Consider the following 27,323-nt stretch of genomic DNA (forward strand, 5'->3'; position numbering starts at 1 on the left):
GGAGTCTTATTTGTACCTGTAGTTGTCTTGGACATTCTTTGTGGACTCAATGTAATATTATGTTAAAACAAGATCTTAAAAATAAGCTTGCAGGACTCAAACTGTAGCAACAGCAAAGGCTAGGCTGTGGTTTACAGCTGTACAGATGAAAGACACTAATATATTCATGACTCGCTGCTGAATCACATTTATATGAAGAGCTATCATTTATCAGCATAGCAAGGACTTCACTCCTATGATAAAATATGCATCATTCAGCGTGAATGTTTCATGGGCAGTCAGGACTGTTGTTGCAAGTGTTTATAAAGCAAAACATTCCTTAAAAAGGAAAAAAGAAAAAAAAACAGAAGCAAATAGATAGTAGGGAACACGCATGGCATCTCACAGCTGTTCCTGAGCACTTGATTCCGACGCTGACAAGCATATCAATTCCCTTCTGTACATTATTACCACCCATCTATCAAAACCCACCAGAAGCCCAAGACAGAGAGTGAGACAAAGACTGAACAAAGACTGACACACTCAACAATTTACCCAGGGAAAGTCGTGTGAAAGGAAAAAAAAAAACAAAGAAAAAACCTACGCTGTCATGAGGACTGACAGCTCATGAGATGAACCACACTGTCTGGGAGCTATTTTTGCAGAACATATTGATGCACAATGAAAAAAAGATAAGAATTCCAAACAACAATGCAGTCAGAATGAATCAGGAAAAACAAGTTTCATTGGTTTGGGTCTGTTCTCCAGAGAAATGGAATTCATATAAAACAATAACCGAGGTTTAGCTCAGGCCCGGGTCATTTGGTGACACATGAGAAATTCCATCTGTGTTACACACTTTATTGTGCAGCACGGATTACTACAAACTGATTAACTATATACACACACTGGTATTTTCCAACGTCTGTCAGTCACTTCTATTGCTTAGTGTGTGTGCGTTTGTGTTTTGGGGTGGCTGGGAAGAAAATCTATTTTAATGACGCAGATTCTTATCCTCCACAATTCTGAATCAGTTTACAGACTCAAAAAATTATCTTTATCATACTGTTAAACATTTTCTGACTTCTGCAGACAATGAAAGGGGTCACTTTGCATGCCGTTATCCAGAGGCCAACAATGGCCATGAACTCCAGTGGTAAAAAATTCACGAGCTACAAACAGAAGTACATGATTCATTCAATTTAACTGCACTAGTGTCTTTCTAGCAATGTGGATTAAGATGGATTTTCTTGGTACAGGCATTAGCTAAGAGGTCCTTCACTACTGTTTTGAACATTATATCAATGATGCAGAGGAGAGCCCTTATTTTAGCTCATACACTGTAGAACCTTTGCTTCTGCACATTAACTCATGAATTGAATGGCTTAGCGTGCAGGCTATCGATAATGCATCTGCATACTTTGACCTCAATCCAACTGTGTGACATAAATAATTGAAAAGCTGATTAAGGCCCATTATATGGTCTCAAGTGCAATTTGCAGGTTGTCTCATATACTAAGGATATACACTATTTTGTATAAATAATCAATTTAATGTCATTTAGAAGACATAAATCCAGGAAAGTAACTATTCAGAGGAGTGCTTCTTAAAAAGTTCCCCCAACGTGCGAGTATGCCCGCTCCAACGCTGTGCTCATTATAGGCGACAGTGGGACCTCACTGGTGTAGCTGCGACAACAAAGAAGACTGAGTTTGGTACTCATTAGACTTCAGGTGAGACAATTATGTGCCTGGATATGGCATGGTGCTGGAAACGGGATGTAGAAGCCGACAGACTTTTGCGAGACTGATCGCAGACAGCAGTTCTGCTGTACATCTCCATCGGCACGAGGTTGCCAGGATAAGGGTGCTCGAGACAGAGGAAACGGTGGTGACAGAGTGCTGATGCAGCTTGGCAAAGATGGGAAACCTCATTGTTGGTCTTTTTTCCCTAATTTAACAGTTTGTATTTTATATCTCTCTTGATTTACCCACCTCCTGCAGCTCTGATGTCTGTAGCAGGCACCGTAAAAACGTAGCTTCACTTTCTTATACAACTGTAATAGTTGATCATTAGACATTGGGATCTGCCTTGTATCCTGTTTAATACTCCGGTGGTAAACAACCAATTCTGTTGTACAGTCCCAAGAAAAACACCGTTAAACGTTCATTAGCTAACGGTGCTAACTCACCAGAACACTGCCTCAGTTCCCCACCGACTCTTAGCTCTGCAAATATTTCTCTTTGATGGACTATATTTTTTCTGATCCTTGTACATTTAGAATTTCAGTCCGTTCGGCATCACAACTCCATATTTCTTAACATTAAACTAAAAAAAAAAAGATCAGCTCCAATTGTTACGGTAAACTGTGTATAAATAGTATTTTTGTAAAACACAGCTCTTGGTACAAGTTCCTACACATAACCATCCTATTTAGTCATATCTGCATGAAGTCATGCAGTTTAGAGGGCGCTTTTTCTTACAAAAGAGGAAAAACAGAAAAGCTGAAGGTGGCTGCGGTACAGTACTGGCAGAGCTTTCCGCAGGACTGTGCCAGATGTCTGGCTGATGTCTGTGGGTTACTCACATCAGCCAGACATATGGTACAGTCCTGCCAAATAGATATTGATTGCAACAGAAATGACAAATATCAAGTTTAAGTTTGTGTCTTCTTGTCCAATTTCTGTCCCCCTGAATGCCCAGTGATGCCAATACCAACACCTACAAATTAGGCAACACTTAAATCTTATGTTCATTGCTTTGTGCCAAATCCAAGGTGCTGGAGTACAGAGCCAACTCTGTTTTCACCGTCTACTGCTGCAGCTAGTTTGGCACGAGTTAACATTGTTTTCCCAATCACTATAAGCTAGTGTAAAGAGCCTGGGTGGGGTTGAGGTGTCAATAAAACATGTCACCTGCTGTCAAGATGGCTGAAATCCATCAAGTTGAACTCCCTGTTGTCCTGAGAGTGGTAGATTGTGTCCACATCCTAGAGAAGAGACCAAGAAACAAACACAGCAGAAGAAGGAATGAGATAAATATAGTACACCACATTTTTTTCCTCCATTGCAAACAGACGGTTATGACTAAACGCCAACAGTAAAAACAAGACATAAGTGTCTTTTTCACAGCTGATGTGGCCTTCTCACCCACTGTACTTCTTCTTTGCAGCCAATTCCATTATAGTCACAGAGAGCAGCATAAGTCTCAGAAAAGCCACCTAAAGTGTGGAGCAGAGCAGGCACAAATCAATCCAAACAACATCAAAACAGCTCAGAAGTGGCAGAGGTGGAATAAAGCAGGATAGAAGCCTTAAAGAAATGGAGAGAAGAACGGGTGCAGGCCAAAGATGAAAGAACCTGGGACAGACTGCAGAAGGAGAAAATTAGCTGTGAACACTGAGGTGAGATGAAAGCACAGAACAATATCATCAAAGAGTTCTTAGAGAATTACCAGCAGAGAGCGAGTTTATCAAGTAACTTTCAGTGTTCTGACCCACTTCTGGACCAAAAGTAATTCAATGTGTGAGTGAAAGGATGGAGACAGAGGTGGTGCCTGTACATATGTCTCCATGCATACATGTGTATGTGCGTGTGATGCTGGGAGAGCAGTTGCAGACTGACCGCACGTTTTCGGAGGCTCTAATGAGGATTCGGAGTTTGGTGAAAACTTGTGGCTCCCATCGGGCAAGTCTGCCTCTGCTCGGCAGATAGGAGGACTGAAAAAAAACAAAAAAAAAAAAACAGAGACAGAGAGATTAAAATATCAAAATGTGCCTGAGTGTATTCTATAGTTCTTAGCTGATAGAAAGTCAACCACAAACTACATAAAGCAACTGGAGCCTGTCCCTAAGACTGTGCAAGACAACAGCAAATGTTACCAGATTTTATGATTAAAGAGGCATTTTGGCTTTTTTAAGGGCTGCTTTGGCTCAGGAGATTGAACAGCTGCTGCCAATCGCAGGGTCGGTGGATTCATCCCAGGTTTCCACAGTCCAACTTGTGAGGTGTCCTTAGGCAAGACACTGAAAATTCTCATTGCCTTTGATGCGTTCACTGGTGTGCGAGTGTGTGTGTGATACATAAAGGCACTGCACAGGCTGTGAATAAAACTGTAAAGACTAAGAAGTGCTGTATCGATGTGTGTTTAAATGGTTGAATTCGGCTTGCAGGGTATTGCAACACGTACAGTCGGCGTTAGACGAACCAAAGGGCCAAAGTGCTGCAGCGTAGATTTCCAGAACAGAGCATTTACTCGAATCCTTTGGTGGCCTGGTTCTAAGTAGCTGTAAGCTTAGCTCTCCCATTAAATAATAACCCATCCCAACCCACTGTCTTCAGTACAGCATCTGTATGTTCAGCAGGGGGCCTTGGCCCAGATCACTGACAAGTGGTGCTGCCATTAAAGGCCTTTGGTCTCAGTAGTAAGTTGGATGAAAGAAGCAGATGATCTTGTAATTATAGTTTTTTTTCTCCAAGCTAAGACGGAGGTGCCCTTAAGCAAGGCATTAAACTTCCTGTTTAACCGTTGCTCTGAAGTGCCCATGGGACCGGCAGAAGGTTGCTCCAAGGCTTGAATGATTGAGCAAAAGTCCCCCTCCAAATCCCTGCTAACTTTCTCTCAGCAAGACATTCTAATAATGATAATAACAGTAATGCAGTGGAAGACATCGTCGAGTTAAGCCAGGATACCAACAGAGTGTTTGACTAACAAATTAAGAGCTAAAACAGGTTTATGCCTACAAAACGAAAGACGGCTGCATAATTTTATTGAGATCATAACTGCCTAATTTGCATTGGAAAAGATGCTAATTTGTGGCCAGCTTCACTTCTCATTGATTACAGCACCTCTAGTCAGAGCCAAGATGAAACAAAATTGTCTGCAGTGTTGAAGCTGCTTATGACATTACTTTAGTTATGAATAAGTAACAAGAGAAATGCTGAGAAGCTGTTTGAATCTCCCTCCTGCAAACACTAAAAAAACTCTTCAAGTTACTTGTAATGTTCTCTCAAATAAAGTGTCTATCATCATCAAAAAAAAAAAGAAAAAAAAGACATCTAGTATGCAGAAAGGTGTGGAGGACTGAGCTCATACACTTCAGTAAATACTGTGCTCAAACATAATGCCGTGCTGATTCTAAGTACTTGAACAGAAGGCAAATAGACTTCTATTCTCAGTTCAAAAGCCGGGAACGTGAGCTGGAAGCCTGAGAATCTACACGTACGATGCCGTGCCGTACCCGCTTCGGCTTTTTGAAAGGATTACAACATTATACTGTTGATTTCGACCGTCCTTAATCTCGTTTGCCAACAAATCGCGCCCAACACCTGACCACATCCGTGACCCAAATCCCTACCTTGTCACCACAATCGGTGTCCGCAGGTTATTTTTGTACTGCCTGCATTATGCACTTCAGTACAGCAGCACCGAGCAGTTACACTGCTGCACAATCAAACCCATAACAACATCCCTCCCCTCTGTTCTCTCCACTTTATTTTCCCTAAATGTTCTCACTGGGGGCAATCATCTGCCGTGCGCCTAATGGAAAATAGCCATTCAAAAAGGATGGTGGAGAAAGCCTTGTGCAGGTCAATATCCAGAGTAAAGTCAATCTCATTGCTTTTAAAATAGTGGAGGGAGACCCACGAGAGGGAAGATACTCTCAATCTTGTCTGCCTACTTTTACGGCCTCATCATCATGGAAGGTGGCGGCGGTGGTGTCCAATGATCTGAACGTAACTCTATCCAGCCTTTGTTTTATTGTGTGTGTGTTCCCTGTGCCTTCCAAGTGTGTTGGAATTCAGCATCCACTTTAGGATTGTGTAAGAATGCGTTCATGGTTGGAGGCTTTACAACATAAACTCCATTCGAAAACATTAAGAACAAAATGCCTGCAGGTAACAGCTGGCAGGTTCAATACAGCCAGTTCAGTTTGTTTTTTTATGTGTCCTGTGACACGGAAATGGATTGGATGCAAATTACAGCTAAACAAGGCTGGATTTAACTTTTGATGAGAAGAAATAAAGTGCTGCGAAGCCTCCCTATGTGCAGCTAAGTGTTGTTACTGTTAGACAACTTCTGCGTTTGCTCCAAAGCAAATAAAACCCCCCCAAAAAAAAAAAAAAAAAAAAAAAAAAAAATCACACAGTTGATTTTACCCCTGGAGGGCTTACGCATAAATCGAGTTGTTGAAGACTCGGGAGAGGGCATAGTTGATGTGGCTGACCATGTGATCCAGCTGGTCCTTGGTCTGTAGCCTCAGCGTGTAGGTAGTCTTGTCTGTATCGATGATAACCTGCATATGAGCATGACAGCTTTTATAGTGTAATAATTTACACTCGCAAGATGGTCCACAAACAAAGTGTATGTGTTTCTCACTTGTTGCTCTGGGTAGGTGTTCATTGCTCTGATTTCCAAAAAGTTGAAAGTGACCTCCACCTGATAACAGGGAAAACATTATGGTTATATGTACATATTCCTCTTACATAATCTGTTGAGCCATTCAGACCTGATGGGCCCTATAGCCTTGAGAACTACAATACCCATATCAAGCTTTATCGACTTATTTTTCTTAATTTCATTCTATTTTTTTCTTTTGAACTTGGAAAATCATAAACCAAGTGTTGCTTCCGAGTAATGAGGGATTACCACTGAGACATTGAAAGTGGCCATCATTTCAGTTTAAACTGTTAGCTTGATGGTGTCCAGTTTGGCAAATAGTGGGTTAGGCAGCATCTCCAGAGAGCCCTGTTAACATTTTATTTGAAATTTTTGTTTTGAGTGGGTCACCTGTACATGTAACCCAGAAAAACAGTGGAAATGGTCAAAATTAATCTGTTTAGCAACTGAACGCAAATCAGCCATGACATTACCACCATCCGGTGAATACTGGTACGCCTCCTTTTTTCTGCCGAAACAGCCCTTCTTTGGGCATGGAAACCTCTGAATTTATGCTGTGGCATATGGAACCAAGCCATCAGTAGCAGATTTTTAAGTACTGCAAGGTGGGGCCTCCATAAATCTGAGTTTGTCAAGCACATCCCACAAATGCTTGACTGGATCTGCAGATTCTGGAGTCCAAGTTAACACCTCAAACTACCTCTCTTTTTGCAGTGGCAGGGCTTCATCTGCTAAAAGAGGCCACTGCCTCAGGGAATACCGTTTCCATTAAGGGGCGTGTTTAGCAACAATGTTTAGGTAGGTAGGTAGGTTGAATGTAATGCCAGTTTAGCTTTGAAACAAAGAGTTTATAAAAGGTGGAACCTGTGGAGATGTGAAAAAACTCCTCTGGCATTTTTGTTACCAAGAAATGCAAAAATACAACAAAAAAAAAAGCTGCACACTGGATGCTTAATTATTGTACAGAGTACAGGATGAGTCATCAACATTTATCATTTTTTGCAGGAAATCACTGAAATATCATGAGGAATACCTCCAAAATGATTTTTTTGTCCTTGGTGAGCTATATGCTGACATAAAGGTAAGAAATAATGCAAGGTGTCACATAAAAGCACTTTAATATCACATTTGATTTAATCTGGAATTCAAAATATGAAAATGCCTTGCCTTCCCTCTTTGCCAAGAAAGCTAATACACATATTTCACAGAATGGCTACTGCTTCTCCGGCCTCATGAAACTTCCCACTTATCATCTTTATTGTCCTCATCATTCATTGCGGCATTTTTTTTTTTCCTATAACATCGCCACAGTCATCAAGGTTACCTTCCTTCTCTGAAAAGTCTTTCTTTTTTTCCCTTTCTGTCTCAGCTCTATCAAATTACTACAAGATCAAGGCTGGCAAGTTAATGCCATAAAAAAAAAATCTACAGGGAGTGGGGAACATTTACCTTGGTGGGCACTTTGACAGCAAAGAGATACAGTCTCCATGTTGCCAGGACCTGAGGGGAGAACACATTTATTTTTCTGTCATTGAGCAGGAAATGCAAAATGCAAATCACAGCACAAAAAATAGCACAGCACAAACATCCCATAAAGAGAGCACATCATCTCTGCAGCTCATCCAAATGGCTTGCAAGTCATACAAAGCACAGAAGACATTAGCAAGCTAATGGTGGTGTACGTGAAAATGTTTGTGAGAGAAATATAATGTTGAGATTGCCTGTCAGGACGGTCCAATTTCTTGCAATAACTTGTGCTGATGGAACTAAGTAGCACTTATTTAAAGATATGTCTAATTTTGCAGCAGAGAAATCAACCAATCACCAAAAAAAAATGAACAAAGAAGACAAAGAAGATGGTGAGCAGAAAGAGGTGTGCTTTTGTCAGTAAAAAAAAAAAAAGAAAAAAGAAAGTGTCTGGGGCTTGGGGGGGGGAGTAGGAGAGGCAAAATGTGAATATATTCCAATTAATCTAATTTGTAATTCAGAGATCCACATTTAGCATACCCCATGCGTGCATTGGGCCCATCTACCCCTCCCTGGCCCTTTCTCAAACCCTTGGCCGCACTCTCTCTGAGCTCTTTTTCAGCTTGCTTTCAAATTCCCCACCTGCCTTTTTCAGAATCTCCCTCCCATTCATCCTGCCATCCCTCTGACTTGTCTCTTCATCTTCTTGGAAATGTGTTCACCTTTCCCATCCTCTTGCTTAATCCCTAATCCCTCCATCTCCCCAACCAGACACTGTGTCCTGTCTGGTTCGCACCAGCCCTAACACCTCACTCCATCCCCTCTTGCCCTCACCCCTCCTCTTTCCTGTCTTCTTCCCAGCTCCCCCGTCTCCTTTCCCGATTTGGTTTTTCTTTTCTTTTTCTGCTCTGTCGCTTTCAATTCCTCAAGGCCTCTCTGCGCTGAATGGCTAATGGCGCCCTGCTGAGAGGCGGTGAGAGGGAGAAAGAAAATGAAACACACAAAGAAGAAGAGAGGAAGGAGAGATAGGAGGCAACAGGAGGATGGATACTCTAGATTTCCCTCCTGATTATAGAGTCTTCAGATTTTCTTCCACTACACCACACCAACTCCGAGTGAAGCCCGCCTGACAGATCAGCCTTGTGTCTTAACTGTGTAGACATCCATAACAGACTCCCACAGAGTTGAGGGACGACATGGAACTGAAAAGGGGGAGACAGAATAATAACTCCCATCAAGAAAAAGAAAAAAATCCCCACGCTCAGCTAGGAGGGGGGCCTTTGCAGAAGATTTCCAGTCCAAATCACAGCTCGCTGACAAGTTTGGAAACAGTTATAAACGCGGAGAGGACATTGCAAAGGAAAACATGAAGTGAGACTTCAACAAATAATTGAGAGAGCCATAGAAGCATTCAAAAGGCCTGCTACCTCGCAAAGGGTCTCATCATGTAAACAAAGGCATCAATAATGCAAGCTCCCCTGCAGGCCAATGATGGTCAGATGCTGAAACGGGCTTCTACTAAAGAACTCCTACTCTATGCAACATTTACAGCCTATCGGAGGTACTATTACTGACAGGATCCGAGAATCCTGTCATTTTTTTCCCCTAATTGTAGGGGTTATGTGCAGCTCAAATGAGAAAAACAAAGTGGTGTTAATTCAATAGAACAGCTAGAGCAGACACAGGTTTAGCCACACTACAATTTCCCTCTTCACTCTAACATCGCTGCATCCAGGGTTTCTCCATCAACATCTAAGCAGGATAACTTCTGTCAGCAGGCCTTGCAGGAATAGATTTCATAAACTGCTGAGACTCATATTTTATGATTTAGCCCAAACTACAAAAATAAAGCTTTTACGTAGCAAACTGTTTTCTGTGGGTCATTAAAAAAAAAAAAAAAAAAAATGTTTCCATATCATTTGGTATCCATGAGGCCAGAGAGATTTGTGTCTTTTTGTTGCCCAAATGCCAACAGAGAAATACAGAGACAAAGCCTCCTGCATCATTTAATAGTCCGGTATGTTGTTGCTGGATAGCAATCGAGTAGCGGAGGATAGTGAGTTACATTTGATCACATGAATATTTCGGTCAGGTTCATCGGGACCTCCAGACATTCAGAGCCGAGCCGCAACTTTTCCCGACCGTCTCCATTTCTGCAGCTGAACTAATGTTAGTCACCGCCTGATTTAACAGGGTTGGAGATCTGTCAGCACGATACATTTAGAGCCATGGGGGATCTTTGACGACTTCAGTCCCATTCTGAAGCTCTCAAAAATAACATTTAGATTTGCACAAGAATACTTGAAGTGGATTATCAAAAGTCTGTGAGTGGGTGAAGTGCGTCAAACACACGCAGAGGTTGACACTAACGCTGCTACTTTGTTGGCCAGGACTTCCTTGCAAAAGAGATTTTATTCTCCCTGGCAATTTTGCCTGTTTATATAAAAGGTGTAAAAAAAGAAAGTTTGTTTTATGGGATCACGGGTAAAACTTTGCCTACAGATTTGGATAGAAGCAGGATAACATGTGCCCTTAACCATGAGAACAGCACGCAGATGCAGGGTCCTTAATCAGATATCATAGAATAGAAAGAAATAGAATAGAAAAATACTTTATTTATCCCCCAATGGGGGAAATTCAAATTATTCAAGTAGCTCAAAAAATAAAAAATATTTACAATGATTGTATATTAACAACAACAATAATAATACCAATTCTAGTAAAAATACTACTACTAACTAATAATAATAATAAATTACTAAATAAACAATAAATCAAATTTAAAAAAAAAAAAAAAAAAAAAATCAATCAATCAATCAATCAATCAAATCAAGAAGAACTCAGCAGTCACTGTTAAAAAGCCTTATGGCTGTGGGAACAAAGGACGTTACTCATGCAGTATCATGCAAAAGACACTCACTCCTCTTTCATGCACAAACTTATGAGTTACTGTGATTACATTTCCCCCGTAGGACGTGGAATACCTGGACGAGTGACGAAGAGCTTGCTCACCTTCAAGCGAACTCGTGTCAAAGAAATATTTCCAGGTGGTCTGATGCTAAATTAATGTGGTTTGTTTAAAGAGAACACGCCGTTGCTACCAGGTTATTCAACTATTCAGTACATTAGACAACAAAAACAGCCAGCCTGGCACATGCATCACACCACTGTCTCATAATGTGCCGGAGGCATGCAAGCCCAAGGTGATCATTAGTTTTTAATGGAAGGAAAAGGGTTGTTTGTGAACGACGAGCCAACATAACTTTGAAGATGATTCTTTTCTGTGTTGAAAACTAATTTGATGCAATTCTAATGATCGCCTCATTTGCATTTTTTCCCCATGGAAAGCACTGAAAGTTTCACCTCCCCTACTGTAGGAAACTTAAATGTTTGACTTCTGCACGTCTGATTCGCACCAAATTAAGAGTCAAAACTCTTTCAAAAACTTATTCGGGTCGAAGAACGAGCACCAACTTGGTGCCAGTTCAACCAAGAACTGGTCAGTACCAAAATACTCATCAGCTTCTTTTACAAGCACGGCTGCCACTGGTATTTAATGCAGCATTAACTCACTCCAACATCGCTCTCTGTTTCAAAATCAGAACCGTCTCGAAATAATCGCAAAGTAAAATCGGTAAAGTCAAATTTTGGGCTTTACAGTCACGTCTGAAAGAGCTAAAATGTTCTGTTTCAAGTATAAATAGATAAAGCAATAAATAGATGCACTGTATGCAACATATGTGTAAAAAGAATACTACATCCCATCAGTGTGATGCAATGCAGTGTGTTTTGACTCATTCAGCAAAGTGGCATCCTCAGGCAGCCTCTCGGCTCCAAAGACAATCAAATGTGCGAACTAAAACTACAACACTCTTGTCCTCGTCATATCAGTGGTACTTTCGCCATCGCTATAAGAATTGAGTCTGCAGGTCTCGGCTCGTCCCACAGTGAGCCCTTCTCGCTAATGTTTCTAAACGATTTGATCAGCTGTCACACCATTGCTAGTGGATAATAGAGGTCAGACTCATTTACGTTGCCATGCAAAACACACACACACACACATAGAGCAAATAAATTAGTCATCTTCAGGACAAAAAAATAAATCTTTTTCATCAGGCCACAAGGAAAAAATATACAGTTCTTAATATTAATAAACACAGCTAGAGCCCAAAGCCAAGTCCTGATAGTCAGAACCAGAATATTCGCCCAAAGACCCTCAAAATTCCTCTCCTGCCGGGGAAATTCTTTGACATGAAGCTGAATTGTTTTTTCTTTCTGCCAAGAAGTCAGCAGGTGACAATCTGAAGAAGTGATGAGGAAGTGGCAAGAGAAAAGGACTGGAACGTGGAGCTGATGGGATGAGGGGTACAGAGGTGCCCTTGCTGTGATGGCACAGTGTCAGGAGCTCTAGTTCAAAGAGCCAGCCAGCCGGCCCCCAGAGCAAGACTGCCGGAGCAGGGTGGGAGCTGCGTGCCACTCAGAGGGAGTGCGTGTACAAAAACAACAAATTCATGTCGCTCCAGTAGTGTGTGTTTGCGTGCACACACGGCGCAGAGGGCAGAGGGCGGGGGCTTATATTAATCATAAGCTGTCAGGCTCTGGGTCTCGCACTTCAAACGAGATGGAGCAAATCAAAGTGTGTCTCTGGGCCACGTACGTACGTGTGTGTGTGTGTGTGTGTGTGTGTGTGTGTGTGTGTGTGTGGTGCTGCGTTGCCTTTGAGGGAACAAGCTGAGGATCAGTGCCAGATCTGGTCACTCGCGGTTTCTAGCTCAGCCACAAGGGCATTTTAAAACACACACACACACAAAAATCAGACACATTTCAATACAGACATTTGCACTTTAGTGCACGTGTAAGGATGCACAATAGGCTTGGTAAGCTGGCTTTGCACTACACTCGCCTGTCTCAAACACACTGTCAACCACCATCAGTCAAGGGAATTCATCTTAATAAGAACACAACCCGGCCATCAGACAATGTGTCAGCTTACATGGCAGCGAGTGTGTGTCCGTGAAAGAAAGAGAGAATCTAAAGTACAGATACCCCAAGTTCTGCTTCCTAAGTGGACTTTAAATAGGTAGAACAAGAGGGAAAAAAATTATGCCAAGTGAGAGGGAGAAGAAAAAAAGGGAAGCTCCAAAAAAAAAAAAAAAAAAGAAAAGAAAAACACACAGTGTTCCAGATTCCCTCATTAATACTAAGTTCAAAAGAGATGCCAAACAAAAGCTCTGAAAGCAAACTTCTGCAACTGGGGAAAAACTAGGAAGAAGAGACTAACTATGTTGTGTGGCTCGAGCAGAAATGGGATTTATAAAAAGAAACATATTTTGGAGACGCAAAAATGCTGTCATTGGAAAAAGAAACTCTTTCAGTTCTAAGGTTTTATGTATCAATCAAAAAGAAATCATCTGGTCCTTAGGTCCTGATATTAGATGAATACAGAAGAACAGCAACGCATAACAAATAACACTGTTACATCATTTATTTGACAAGAATCAAGCCAAGCTGCAAAAGCAGGGAGTGAAAAACTGAGTACATCATTACTGCGTTCATAAGAATTAAGAGAAGAGGTAGCGGTCAAGTGATGCTCATCAAATGTGTTTGACTAACTGATCATCAGCAGGTGTGAGCACCTCTGTGAAAGCAGACGTTTTGTCAGTTTGCTGGTCTGGAGCATTCAGCTGTGTGTTGACACAATGCCAAGGAGGACAGACACCAGCAATAATCTCAGAGGAGCAATTGTTGCTGCACATCAATCTGGGAAGGGTTATAAGGCCATTTCTAAACTATTTGGATTTCAATATTCTATGGGTGTTTTTCTATTTTGAGAAGGATTATTCACAAGTAAAATATTCAAGTCAGCTGCCAATGTTCCCAGGAATGGACGTCCCAGGAGGTTCACCCCAAACCGGCCATACAATGCTTAAAGAAATTCCCAAAAGCCCAAAAGCCCATCTCAGACCCAACAAGCCTCGGTTGGCATGTCAAATGTTAAAGTTCATGACAGTACAATTAGGAAAAGAGTGAAAAAGTATGACATGTTTGGAAGGGTTGTCAGGAAAAAGCCTCTTCTCTCTAAGCTGGCTTTGCACTGCACTCGCCTGTCTCAAACACACTGTCAACCATCATCAGTCAAGGAAACTCATCCTAATAAGAACACAACCCGGCCATCGGACAATGTGTCAGCCTACATGCATTTGTGTGTGTTCATGAGAAAAAGAGAGGATTGAAAGTCCTGCCAATCTCCCCAGGAGCGTTGAGTATTGCAACAGGACAATGATCCCAAGCACAGCGGCAAATCCACAACAGAATGTCTGAAAAAGAAAAGAATCGAGGTGATGTAAAGACCCTCTCAGAGTCCAGACCAGAACCTGACTGAGATGCTGTGGTGGAACCTTGAGAAAGTTATGAATAAATTAATGCTGCAAACCTCAATGAACTATACCAATGTTTTAAAGGAGAGTGGGTCAAAATTCCTCCACATGTCAGAGAGGCAGATAATATCAAACAGAAAACAACTGCTTCCAAGTTATGGCCGCTTAAGGTGGCCCTAAAAGCTGTTGAATCGTGGTATGTACTCGTTTTTTCATATACCATTAAATGAATAATGAAATGGTGCAATATGTCGTGCTTTATTCATTCCGAGGTTGTATTTACCTCATTTTAAGACCTCATGTCCCTTTATGTAAAAGAGGGGGCACTTTCTTTTTCTCTCCCCTCTTTCCCTACTCACATTTACAGTCACAGTGATTAACTTTCTTGTTTCCATGGCTCAAACACTACTGTAAGTAAATGTGATAGAAGATGAAAACAAGCAGTGAATGAACAGTGAATGAGGTCAAATAGATGAGGAAAGAGAAAGTGGAGGAGCGGAGCAGAGGACACAGGAGATCAAGACAATAAGAGGGAGGAAACTACAGAGAGACAGGAACTGAATACGATGGAGTGATGCAAAAGAAGCAGAGATACTCTGAGTTCCCTTTCAGCCATGGCATACACACACACACACACACTCATTCATTCACACTTTCTCTCTCACAGGAGAAGAGAGAAGGTCAGCAGTCACACTTCACAGCCTCTCTGCCATAGGCTACCAGCACGTGTCATCATATTTAAAGGAGAGCTCAGACCTAATTACAGTACAGAGCACTCTCCACGCAGCATCAGATGGTAAATTATGATACTTGCAGAGAAAAATATTCCATACTGACAACATCGCATGGTAGAAGGCAGGAAGGCTAAATCACAGAAGATGCTGTGGTGTGCCGTTACACAAGCATAATATGTGGTGGTGAGACGCTGACACACAATGCCAAGATTCAGCCGCAAGCGCAGGCCGCCTCAGCTCTCCAGTTTTGTGCTCTGCTTTTTATCACAGCCCAACGCACAGTTTGATTCTCTGAACAACAAAGTCGTCTGAAAGGCCCAGTTTCACCATTATAAATTATGTAACTCAGTGAGCGTCTCTCTTGTTTTTAGTTTTGCTGACTCTCACAGATGATTTATGTAGCTTCGAAGAAAAAAAAAAGCGCTTAGAAATGGCTCGAATTTCACAGATCTCTGAAGCGCAATCAGTAAACAACGCAAAAAGAAATGTTGGCTTTGAATCTGGTCAAAGGACCTTGAAAGTGAAAAACATTCACTCTTCCTACAACTCGTTTTTTTTCTCCAGCTTCATTGTAGGGAGTTGATGGATTTATGAAAGTCTCGAAGGAATCATCGCAGCTATTTTGATGAGGGTTTGATGCTTGGCCTGCAGCATCTCTTCATGCACCGACAACTTCTGCCTCAGTCACACTTTCTGGGATTTGTACTAAATTGGTAAACGAACAATTTGAAATGAAGATTTAAAATGTGTTAGACTGAAAGCAAATTACAATTTTCATAGGCATCCATTAAACATATCTTCAAGCAAATGCAGAAGCTGGTCTAACCAGGAACAGCTACTGATCGGGTAGCTGGGAGTTAACTCAAAATTGAATTATACCAAAAAAAAAGCACTAAATGGTGAGAAGAAACAAAGAAAGTGGTTTGCTTCCTAAAGTTGGGTAAGACTTTTCTTTCTGCGTGGTCTCATGAGACTAAGCTAGAGTTCTATACCATTTTTTTGGCACAAAAACTGCCCTACTTGAAAAATGCAGCCTGACGTCTTTGGCTCAAACTAAACACTAAACTGCAAGATGTGCACAGTAAGGCAATTGCTAACTTTGTTTTCAAGGGCACATTTTTCCAAGTTGACACAATTTCCTGGAGTCTTAACAAAATATTTGTGTCATGCCTTTGTTAAAATACCAAAGAAACGCACTACAATAGTTCCCCTTTAAACCATGATATTACAGCTCTTTTCACTGTAACCGATTTTAGTTGTGGCGCAAGCGACTCAATTCCATGCGCCCATTCTCTTCCACGGGGTTTAGGTCATCTGACATCTGTCCTATAGCTGTGAGACACTGTGTAAATGTAAATTTAGATACAAAACACATTCAATAACTCTTAAAGCGCATTACTACCATTTGAGAGTCCATACAGTTCCGAGACTGAGCGCTAACGCTAGCACACGGAGCAAACGGAGTCCGCGTCTTTGAACCATTGTTTGCTTTTACAATGGCAGTGCATCCATAGACAAACTGAAAATCAAAGCATCCAATTTCTAAAAAACAACACTTTCTGGTCTGGATATAAAACGTACATGATGGTAGAAGATTATTAGCATTAATATTTCCAGGGTTATGTATACTATATAACTGCTGATGAGAATTCTTTTCTTCTTTTTTTTTTTTGCACGAGCAAAGGAAAAACCAAAAGTTTCACCTTCCTACTTCCAATGTAGAATGCAGTATGATTTGAAGTTGCGTGGAGACAGCTCACAGAAATAAGTTTTTAATTGGTAGTGACTTTGGACACCCACATATATGCTCTCAAGCCAAAAAAGGATTATTTTTCCATAAAATGTCCCCCAGCGTCACTTTCTAGAATGTGAGATAGGACAGCTAGTTGGTATAGTTAGCTAGTGAGACACTAATGGCCCAAGTATTTATAATATCAAAGTACTGGTAAGGTAAGGGTGGTGGTTGGTGTTATCTGAGATACAAGCGCTACTGCTTCATCATGACAGGATTGCGCACCCCAAAAAAACATCCTGAACAGAAAAATGATGAAAAAAACTGAAACAATCCAACTCCACAATTCAGCACAACGTACATAATTCTTAATCTTTTAACAGTTTCATGCTTTCTTTCTTGAAATACATATTAGTCTGATAGTGTAAGCTCCAATGGAGGCCTGATCCCACATAATGCGTTTTCATTATCTCTGAGAAACACCCATGATACCTGGACTTAATATCCCAACTTGAAAGGCAGGCCATCTATTTGAAATACTAAGTGTCCAAACACTGTATAGGTTAACCCGCTGATGCTTCCAGAAGCACAGAAGATACTGAATAATCATACAGATCAGTGAAGTATCACTTTAATCCCTGTGGGCTTATATGCATGTTCCACCTACACATTCTAGGATTTGTCACCACTGATGCAATACAACGATCTACTAGGAAACATTGGCATATCCATGGATGAACCTTTGAACCGCTTACAACCTACCTAAACAGGACCCAAAAGATCAATTGTTAACGTCGCAGTACCAGATACTCCTCGACAGTCTCAGACAGGTCTCCAGGCCAACTTTTTGCACCGGTTGCCGCTGCAAAACTCAGGTGCACCCAAATCTTAAATCACGGTATTTTTGGCACCACAGAGTTATCATTTCATCATCTTCCATACTCGTAGGGGAATTATGTAAATGACTGCAAACAGGAATGGAGGTGCGTGCACTAAAGAAAAGACACACAGATAAAAAGGGGAGAAAATAACCACACATACACGAGATGTTAAGCACAAGGGTAAGAAAATCTAGAACGAAAAACTACACAGTAAGTGAAGCCCACATTTGCTCAGTTCATTCTTAATCTTCTACAATCTAAAATAAGATGAAAGTGGACAGAAATCCTTGACAAAAGATTCTACAATTACCAAACGCCCCAAAAGAACATTTGTTGGCAATATTAAATCATGAATTCTTTATTACATCTAAAATAAGGTTCATATTTCTGTTGTTGTTTTTTTTTCATATCCCAAGTTTTACCCTGATTTTTTTCAAATAAGTGAGATGTAAGTACAAGCAGTATCTGCACTACAGTAACTGTGTTTGGTAAACCAATAAAATCTTCAATTTCTTTCATTCATGAATGATTTATGCAAAAGAAGGGGACTATTTAAAAACAATTAAAGACAATGAATCACCATTGCATACTACACCCACTACCACTGTCATGAATCACAGCCCTGCTGTAAACCCCCCCCCGCGGCCACACAGTCACCGAGCGGGCAAGTCCAACCACATCTTTAGATGTAGTCACACCAACTCGACCTCGCTTCCACTAGAAACTCATGAGCAACTGTACAACTTAAGCAGGAGCGGGCACTCAAGTGTGTCCATGACCGCCAAGCAGTGGCGCTTTCAGCCAGTAATAGGCCCATTATTGGTAAGAGCACGGAAACCGCAGAGTCAACGGAGGATAAAACGGAGCAACCGATCAAGATAAATAAGTGGCGGAAGAGCTAAAGCGGCAACTGGGGCATCACAACACAGAGATTTCTTCCCCCTCGCTCCCTTCGCTGCATCCTTCATTCCTTTACTTTTTATTGGGATGCCCTCCCTTCTTCTCCCATCATATCCCCCCACTTCTCTCTCTCCCACTTAGCCTTTGAAGATGCTTTGTTTTCCGAGTTGCCTCTAATCTCCAAATAGGTTAATCTAATAATGGCTGCGAGAGTGAGTGCGCAGGCAAGTTTTGATGCACTGAGCCACGTTTGTCTGCTGTGTGTGCCTGCTACACATGTCAAACTGCTCAAATCTGCATTTGGGTGTGCGTGAGTGTGTTTGAGCATGATAGAAACACACAAGTTGACGCTTCGCACCACATTGCCCAGGGTGTCGTTTGGATGTCATGCTGAGCCCTCCCAGTGTCTGGGTGTGGGGGAGACAGCCATGCCCGTGTATGTGCGTGTGTGTCTGTCGGTCACAGCATGATGGCTGGCACAGTCAACACAAACAGACATTTGGGTATCGGCAATCTCCAGAGGGAAAAAGGGGCCGAGAAAAAAAATAAAATAAAAAAAAAAAAAAAAGGTGAAAACATAGACTTGATGAATATAAACTTCATACTTTAATGAGCATTTCGTTCCACCAACCAAATAGACCTGAGAAATCAAGATGAAGGTGATGGAACTATGTAATCCAGAAAGAGAGATCCACATGGAAAGGAAGATAAAGGTAAAAGGCGGCCTCGCCTAATCCTTCAGGCTTAGAGAAATTATTTGAGACTAAATTCTCTGTTCAAGATATCCATCAAGAAAAATCCTTTAACTTTCTCCAGCATCCTCTACGTACGATATTTTCAAGCATGACTGAACCTTTTTGTGCACAACCCAGAGAGACTATGACACTCTGCTTACAAACCCATCTTTTCACCCTTTATATATCCAGACTAATGCACTCATTAGAGAGAAAAGGTTACCTTTAAAAGGGGGAAGACCTTGACAACGAACTAAAAAGAATGCAGGTATGTCTATATCCAGCACATTCCCAACCCTTTTCCCTTGAAATAATCTGGAGCAGTTGCAGCAGCATGAAGCAGCCAGGGCCCATTTGGATAGTATGAAAAAAAATAATAATAAAAAAAGCTCTTGTAAGGCAAAGACCTAATTGAATTGCCTCTGATGGAAAGAGGAGCTCAATACACTTTTACAGGTTTGAGTGAAGACGGAGGGAAGAGGGGAAGGGCAGAAAGGGGAGAGGCAGTGAAACTGAGAGGAGGCTGGCGTGGTGGGGGTGGGAGGAGGAGGGGGGGTGATGACGGGGAGGAGAATAATCGAGATGGACAGATAAGGAGGGAGGGAGAATGGAAACAAAGAGGAGATGACAAAAATAGGGGGAGGGTGGGGGTGGGGGGGTTTGGAGCTAGTAAGAGAGGAGAAATAATAGCAGCGACGGAAAATGGAGAGAAGTACTGATTAATAGTTCTGATGCGCTTATCTGTGCATCTTTCTTGCCATCTTCACGGGAGGAAGTGAGCTCACTCTTGTGCATAGCAACGCCATGTGAGTAACTGATCAGTCGCTAATGTGGCTGACTGATTGACAATTTCTCTATAACGGCGGTGGCCTTGGCTCGCACTGGCTCCTTCAACACGTCGCACGCTGCCCACACACCCTCTGGCAAGCACTCATACAAGCAGGCTTATTTTTCAGTTGAAAAACAATACACACCCTGAATGTACTCAGTGTCAGTGCTTATACACACACACACACACACACACACACACACACACACCCAACACTGTTGCCTGTGGCATTAAGGCCATCCTGCCACATCTAATAAAGTCTGAGGATCGACTCAGTAGGCCATGGCACGGTGTCCACTTTGCTCTGCTTAGACAGCATCTGTCTGAAAGCCTGATTTACAACACGTCTGTTGGATGTCTCACAAAGTGTAATCTCTGTCTTCTTACGACTCTTTCAATTTGTTGCAATTTGGTTCCCTTGAGTTCCATTCTAGCCGTAACAAGCCAAAGTCTACCCCCTTTCACACTTAACATCTCAGACATAAAACCTGTTTCACTTTATCAATATCCCTCTCAGGTGACCCGGCATGATAGCACAGTAATGTGTGGGAGAAAGAGAGGGGATGGGGGGGGGGGGCTGCAAGAGAGAAGGTATCGGCAGCTCTCACCAGGATTCTGTCCTCTGATTTGCCACTTCTTGTCTCCTGCTTGATGGCTCGCATAAATTTAATGGCCTGTTTGTCCAGCACCTTCCTGATGCTCTCTGAGAAGAAAAAAAAAAACAAAGGATATTTAATTAGAAAGTGGAAACATAATGCAGAAACAGGGTTGCCTTCAGATGAGAAGGAAGAAAAAAAAATGCAGTAAAAAGCTTTCAAGGGGAAAATCCATATATCAAAACAAACAGCCTGGTGATACGTGAAAGTAAAAACCTGAATGAGGAGAAACACGAGGGTGAGTCCATTTTTTTCCTCGGTTTCTTGTGTCGCAAACTTAGGACATTAGGTGATACACGTCACCAAAAGAGCTCATATTTCTCTCTGACTAAACTGCCCGTGATGGGTCATTTCTCTCCATGTAGGATGAGGACACAACTGCACATCACTTCTTAACTTTGTCAAGAAGCTACAATTTACTTTATTTATTATTATTACTTTGTCATTTAAATGAGCCTGCAGGGCTAAATTCATGGAAAATAGCGAAGAATATGGGGCTTCTAACATTGCACTGGGACCGAAGTCTTTCAAGTGAATAGTAGATACTGTACTATATTGCTAACAAGAGTCTCCTCAAAATGCTAAAAAAATCTCTGTCAGCTGTAAAAGTTGGATTAGTGAGATGCATAGATAGGAAACTAAAACATTTTAAAGGGTAGCTATGAAAAGATTATCTTTTTGCTGTGCTTGAGAGCATACATTTGGCTACCATCAACTCAAAAAACTGACAAAACCAAAGCCTGGAACTTTGTTTGTGGTCGCCTAGGTTCCAAACGTTCTCATTCCTTTACCTTGATTTCAGTGTGCCGTGCAGATTTGGAGGGGGTGTGTGTATGTCACACTCCTAGCTTAGAAATATCCAGCTGCCCATCTTACTCCGCACCCAACTCCAACTTCAGATCCTGCTATATTACCTGTACTCGAAGGTGAAAGAATTTGGGGGGCCTAGCAGCAAAGCTGCAGGAACCCATTGAGTTAGTAGCTTTTCTTATTATTATTATTCATACGTTTCCGCTGCAATTGAAGTCTATGGCAGCCCCATGAACGCTATGGTAAAAAGTTGTGAAATTTGGCACACATAATCAGCCAAGTGCCAAATTAAAACTCAAGAATTTTCATGCCCCAAGAGCTTACTCACTAGCGCCACCAACACGTCAAATTTCAAAGTGCATTCAGCCTAATAACTTTTGACAACTTGGTCCAAATTTCACAAATGAGGCATCGTTGGAATCCTTGGATTATGACGAGTCCAACGCACCATATGACGTCAATTTGCGTATACTTAGATTTTCCGCCATTTTGAATTTAATCAAAAACCTTAAAAAAGCTTTTCAGGTCACAGAGATTGTCAAATTTTCATGAAACTTGGCACATAGACTCTTAAGACCAAAAGTTATAGAGTGGATTTTTTAATTAGGCTTCCGTTTTTCCATAAAAGCCAATCAAACTCGAGGTTGACGCCGCCAAACTGGAAGTGAGGCCATATCTTGGCAACCATTTGATGTTATGAAGTCAATCTTATAACACAGACTCATGACCAGGACGGTAGATGGCCAACAAAGTTTGGTGACGTTTGGCCAATAGGTGGCGCTATATGTAGCAAAAATGCATTTTTGCTCATATCTTTGGACCCCTTGGTCCAAATGTCACAAATGAGGTACCAATGGAATCCCTGGATGCGGACGAGGTCAAAGCACATAATGACGTCATCAGCGCCATCTTGGATGTTCTGCTATTTTGAATTTAATTGAAAACGTTAAAAAAGTATTTCAGGCCACTGAGATTGTCCAATCTCCACGGGACTTGGCAAATAGAATCTTCAGACCAAGCCGCACATAGGTTATCATGTGAATTTTTTTATTTCACTTCCGTTTAACCGCGGCAGCCAATCAAACTCTACGCCAACACGCAAACGGGACATTTGGCCGTATCTCTGCGATGCATTGATGTATCGATGCCAAACTTGGTGCATGGACTCATGGCGCCTTCCTGAGCAGCCCAAGCCTTGCCTATTGTGCCATTCTGCTAGGACCCCCACATCGCTGCTTGCAGCTATATTTTCCAATTGTTTTTCTTTCACTTTGCTATAAACAAGAAATACACATCAGCAAGTAATAATTTACTTAACTTAAGAAAAAGAAAAAGAGAAATGAAAGTACTGCTCTCAACCTTTACAAAAATAAAACTCAGTTATAATTAGCACACATGAGTGGCAGTTCTTAACAAAAGCTGCTGCGGATGTAGAAAAACAAAACAAACAAAAAAAAAAAAAAAACACACACACACACATACATACACACAAAGAAATGGAGCAACAGCTCAGCCCAGAGTTTTTTAAGGCATTATGTGAAGAAAGAATTACGATGTAACTTTGGACGAGTGAATCAATCTGCCAGCCAGTGGATTGACATAACGTCAGCCTTAACATCTATGGTGCAATGTTTTAATAACCTGGGCTTTTTTGACCCATGACTCGGCAGCAAGATTGCCTCCAAAAAAGTGATAAGTACCAGCTGCCCATAATCAAACTTAAGGTAACGAAAATGAAATTGTCTGAGGGTAAAAGTGGGCATCAAGTATTTTCCTCCCACTTTGGTGTGTGCTAGTGTGAGCTCTTAGGCGAGCTGCTGCTCTCTCATACAGTAATAACGTGCTTCAAAGGTTATTGAGAGTAATTTGTGTCCACATTTCATCTGCACTGTAGCTCGAAGCAGTAAGAAATATTTAAAATAAGAGAAAACTGGGAAAGAAAAAGGGGGGAGGGGAAGTCGAATAGCTCACCACGTGCCCTAAATCAGATGCTACGAAAAGAGCTCCAAATCCGTAGTTTTAAAGAGAAGTTCTGTGCTGTATCTCTGGGATATTTGGACCATAGCATGTCACACACATTTCATGAAGACCTAAAGGAAGGTTATCAACTTGTGAAAAACAGAGTATAATACGTCTCCATTAAGTGATCCCGCTTTCACCAGTTCACCAAATAGCTTCACTTTCTATTTCACAGTCTGTTTCATCGCCGAGTTCAGGAAATTCAAAATGAATCACACGGTCTTCATCGGCAGATCGAGTTTGCTCTATGTTAAAACTTGATTGCACAATTGTACAATAAAGCCCAAAGTGGTAATGAAACACTGCTGATCAAAAAAATTAACGTCATTAAATTCATGTAATACTGCAATGTGATGGGATGGAGCCGATCAGACAAAATTAATTTTTTTTCAAAAAGCAACTATACATGGCCATTTATCTCTGTTTTTTTTTTTTTTCTCCGTCTGTGTAAAGCGCCATTTTAGTGACTTTTAATAGAAGCGTAAGCTGAACATCAGAGTATTAAGACCTGGATTTAGGACACCAGCAGGTGACTCTTTTTGGAAACTGTCCTACTAAAACAAATTACGGGATCAGCTATCATAGACCTTTTTTAAGACCGTTTCACAGAAGAATCCCATTTGAATGTCAATCAGGAAACACGTTCATATTCTAGTAAAATCAACATGCCCGCTGTGATCCGTCGCTGATTTTGAGCTTAGGGAGAGGCAGGTGGATTATTTCATTAAGGATGGCAGCGCAGAGATAAACAGTTACAAACCGAGGAGCACAAGGCAAGTGAACAACTATTAAGGCACAAACATGAGTACGGGCTGATAAATGCACAGCCTCTCTCTGAAGAGGAATCAAAAACCGGACTATTTTTGGCCTCAGAGCTGCTCGGCTCATCTCAGTGGAACCAAGCACACGTTTCAGAACAGCAACCTTCAGGGACCTAGACTTCACCATGCTGGGTGACCCTGCTGAAACTCACTGAACTGCATCAGAGGCCTCCTCCACTGACATCCTCCCCACAGCAACCAAAATAAAAGAGCTTGTCGCTCAACAACACAATGTCAGTCTATACATATATACACATATATATATACATATACACATATATATATATATATATATACATATATATATATACACATACACATATATACACATATATATATACATATACACATATATATACATATACATATATATACATACACACATATATATACATATACATATATATACATACACATATATATATATATATATATACACATACACATATATATACACATATATATATATATATATATATATACACATACACATATATATATATATACACATACATACAGACTGCAAACAGGCACATATGCCTGCAAGCTGTGTGTGTTCACAGCATACATTTCAAGTGAGCCCACCACGCTAAACATGCGCTCACGGAGCCCAGCATATGGGGATGCATCAAGTCATGCTGTGTCATGACAGTATTGTGTCTTCTTGACACAACTTTCTCACTGCACTTCGTTCTCCCCATCCAGCAACAAGCATCAACTTGGCTGTTGGCACTTTGATGAGCAGCGGCAGATGCGGGAGGGATGAGGCCGGGATGGGGGGGGTGGTGGTTTGAAAGAGGGATCAGCTGAAGACAAACAAGGGGTTGTTGACATTAAGCTGGGTAAGACCCAATCACTTAAACCTTTTAACTTACTATACAGCACCAAAGGGCCAACTGGTGTGACCTGGGCATTTGCTCCCAAAAGAGTAAAGAGAGACATGAGGAGTGGAGGAAGGAAACCCAGAGTGGGTGAGTGCATACCGTCACTCACTTTTTCTGACAGTTTGGTGTCTCTGCTCACCCAGCCGCCCCCCCTTCTCCTCCTGTCCTCAATCAGGTGTGTTAATGAGCCTAATACCGCGTGGTGCTTATCACCAGGCCAGACAGAAGGGGCTTGAGCTAGTAAACAGCGGGATTTAACTCGCCGCATCAGGATAATTAATAATGAGAGACACACCTTGTTTGACGTGTTATCGTCCAAATATGTTTGCGCACCGCACCGCGCGATGCCCTCAGGGAGCTCCGAGCTCAGCCTGTGTGCAGCTGCCCGCCTTCTGCACGAAAAGAGCCCCCCCGGTCACATCATAACTCCCACGCACACACGCGTGTGATGAAAAAAAAAAATCAAGGGATGAAAACTCCTGATGAAGGCACATCAAAGTGCGCACCCTGTCAGTTAAAAATAACTCTGACTGTACGACGTGCAGTGTCAGTTTTGCGCCAGACCCTAAAGGATAAATCAATTCCAAAGTGAACGCCCCTGCACCGGGATCGATGGGATAACAATCCGCATGAGATTCAAGAGTCGTTCATTTCGTTTTTTTTTTTCGGCTTTTGGAGACATTACCTCTCAAATCAAGCGCAGCGGAAAAGGCTGTTTAAAGAGCAGCTGAGTGAAGAAACACCACAACAAACGGGTCCCGCTGTCTGCCACTGACTGCCCCACTCAGGGGCTTTCGTAAGAAGTGAAAACACACTTCTCCAAAAAAGAAAAAAAAAAAAAGTCCCGTTGAACTCACCTGTGATTTCCCTGCTGACGTTGACGAAGCCCGCCGATGTGGTGTCCTTTGAGGCCATGGCGCGCTCCTTCCGGCCGCTTCCCTCTCAACTCCTCTGTCAAACGTCCCTTCTGATCCGCGCTGCCCACTTCTGTCCCCTCGGCTTTTTCTTTCTCCCGAAACCCCCGCGCCAGCAGGTGTATACTCCGCGCGTAGCAACGGTCCGTATAGTGAAGCGTGAAGCGACGCCGTGTGCGCACTGGCAAAATCCAACGAGCGCCACCGACTTGAAGCACTCAGGCAAAGAGGAGCGAGAGGGAGGGGGAGAGATTGGTGGGGGGGTGGTGGGAGGTTGGAAGGGCTTGGATTCGTGTTCATCGTCTTTGAATCTAACACATTTGTTGGGGAATTTGGTGGCAGATTCCATGACCGCGGGATCCCCGCAGGGCCCCAAAGAAAGAGGGTTAAGATGTCAGTTATATAAATGTGGTCTTTACAGAAATAGGGACTTTTTTTTCTTATAATTTATCGATCAGTTGGTTATTTTGAAAATGATTTATTTATTTAAAATCTATTTAAACTCGCAGTTTGACATGTTTTTAAGAAGGGGAAAAAAAGAGCAACTATTTGCTTTTGGAACTGTTGGTGTTTTTAATCAGTCAGGAAACAGCGATTATCTGTCAGGCTTGAAGACTCTAGACCACTTGTTCAGGTATTGGCCACTGGAAACAGATCTATTTACTGCTCAGAAGGGCCCAGATAGTAAATCCATACTTCTCCAAAGACGTCTCGCTTGAAAATAGTTCATCAATACATGATCAAATACAAGGAGGTTTGTGACTGATGAACTATTACCCTCTGGGGTTACCTGCTGATGGATATTCCTGATGAACCAAATCTTTCAGTGACAACAATACGCTGTGAGGAACTCTAACTACACTTTACACTGGATTTTTTGGTGTTTTAATTAGGGGTTAGGTTTGCCTAATAATTCTTATATAATGAATGTTTCTGATGGGGCACCAGATGTCCAATGTAAAATGAAAATGTATGAGTTCAACATTAAAGCTACAAGCAGCCAAATCAGGCCCTCGCACCTCCAGCCATGTGGAGGAGAGCTGTAGTCAAGGGGTCTTTGTGGTGGACACGTGTCCCTCCTCTTGCCCGGATCCATGTGGCACCATGAACTAATTGGAGCTGCCAATCTCTTCCTGTGTCTGCCGTGGGGCGATAAAATAGTTCCACCAAAAATGTTTCATGTTGCT

General features: G+C 41.8%; 1 protein-coding gene across 7 annotated transcripts in view; it reads right to left on the reverse strand.

Annotated features, from left to right (window-relative positions):
- The window catches only part of carmil3 (capping protein regulator and myosin 1 linker 3), a 90,033-nt gene extending 63,703 nt beyond the window's left edge, over positions 1-26,330 (reverse strand). For 4 of the 7 annotated variants that reach the window (XM_075483812.1, XM_075483813.1, XM_075483814.1 and 1 more), the window contains exons 1-8: positions 26,080-26,330; positions 20,641-20,735; positions 7,828-7,878; positions 6,358-6,417; positions 6,153-6,274; positions 3,603-3,697; positions 3,129-3,199; positions 2,895-2,968 (exon numbers count right to left, since the gene is read on the reverse strand). In XM_075483812.1, the coding sequence (XP_075339927.1) occupies positions 2,895-2,968; positions 3,129-3,199; positions 3,603-3,697; positions 6,153-6,274; positions 6,358-6,417; positions 7,828-7,878; positions 20,641-20,735; positions 26,080-26,137 (626 nt within the window). In that variant the 5' untranslated portion in view covers positions 26,138-26,330. Of the gene's footprint in view, positions 1-2,894; positions 2,969-3,128; positions 3,200-3,602; positions 3,698-6,152; positions 6,275-6,357; positions 6,418-7,827; positions 7,879-8,896; positions 8,917-20,640; positions 20,736-26,079 lie in introns of those variants that run through there. The other 3 variants (XM_075483815.1, XM_075483816.1, XM_075483817.1) reach the window with 3 other exon arrangements.
- Between the last annotated feature and the right edge of the window lie 993 nt (positions 26,331-27,323).

The sequence above is a fragment of the Odontesthes bonariensis genome, chromosome 14 (assembly GCF_027942865.1).
Source record: "Odontesthes bonariensis isolate fOdoBon6 chromosome 14, fOdoBon6.hap1, whole genome shotgun sequence".
Taxonomy (NCBI): Eukaryota; Metazoa; Chordata; class Actinopteri; order Atheriniformes; family Atherinopsidae; genus Odontesthes; species Odontesthes bonariensis.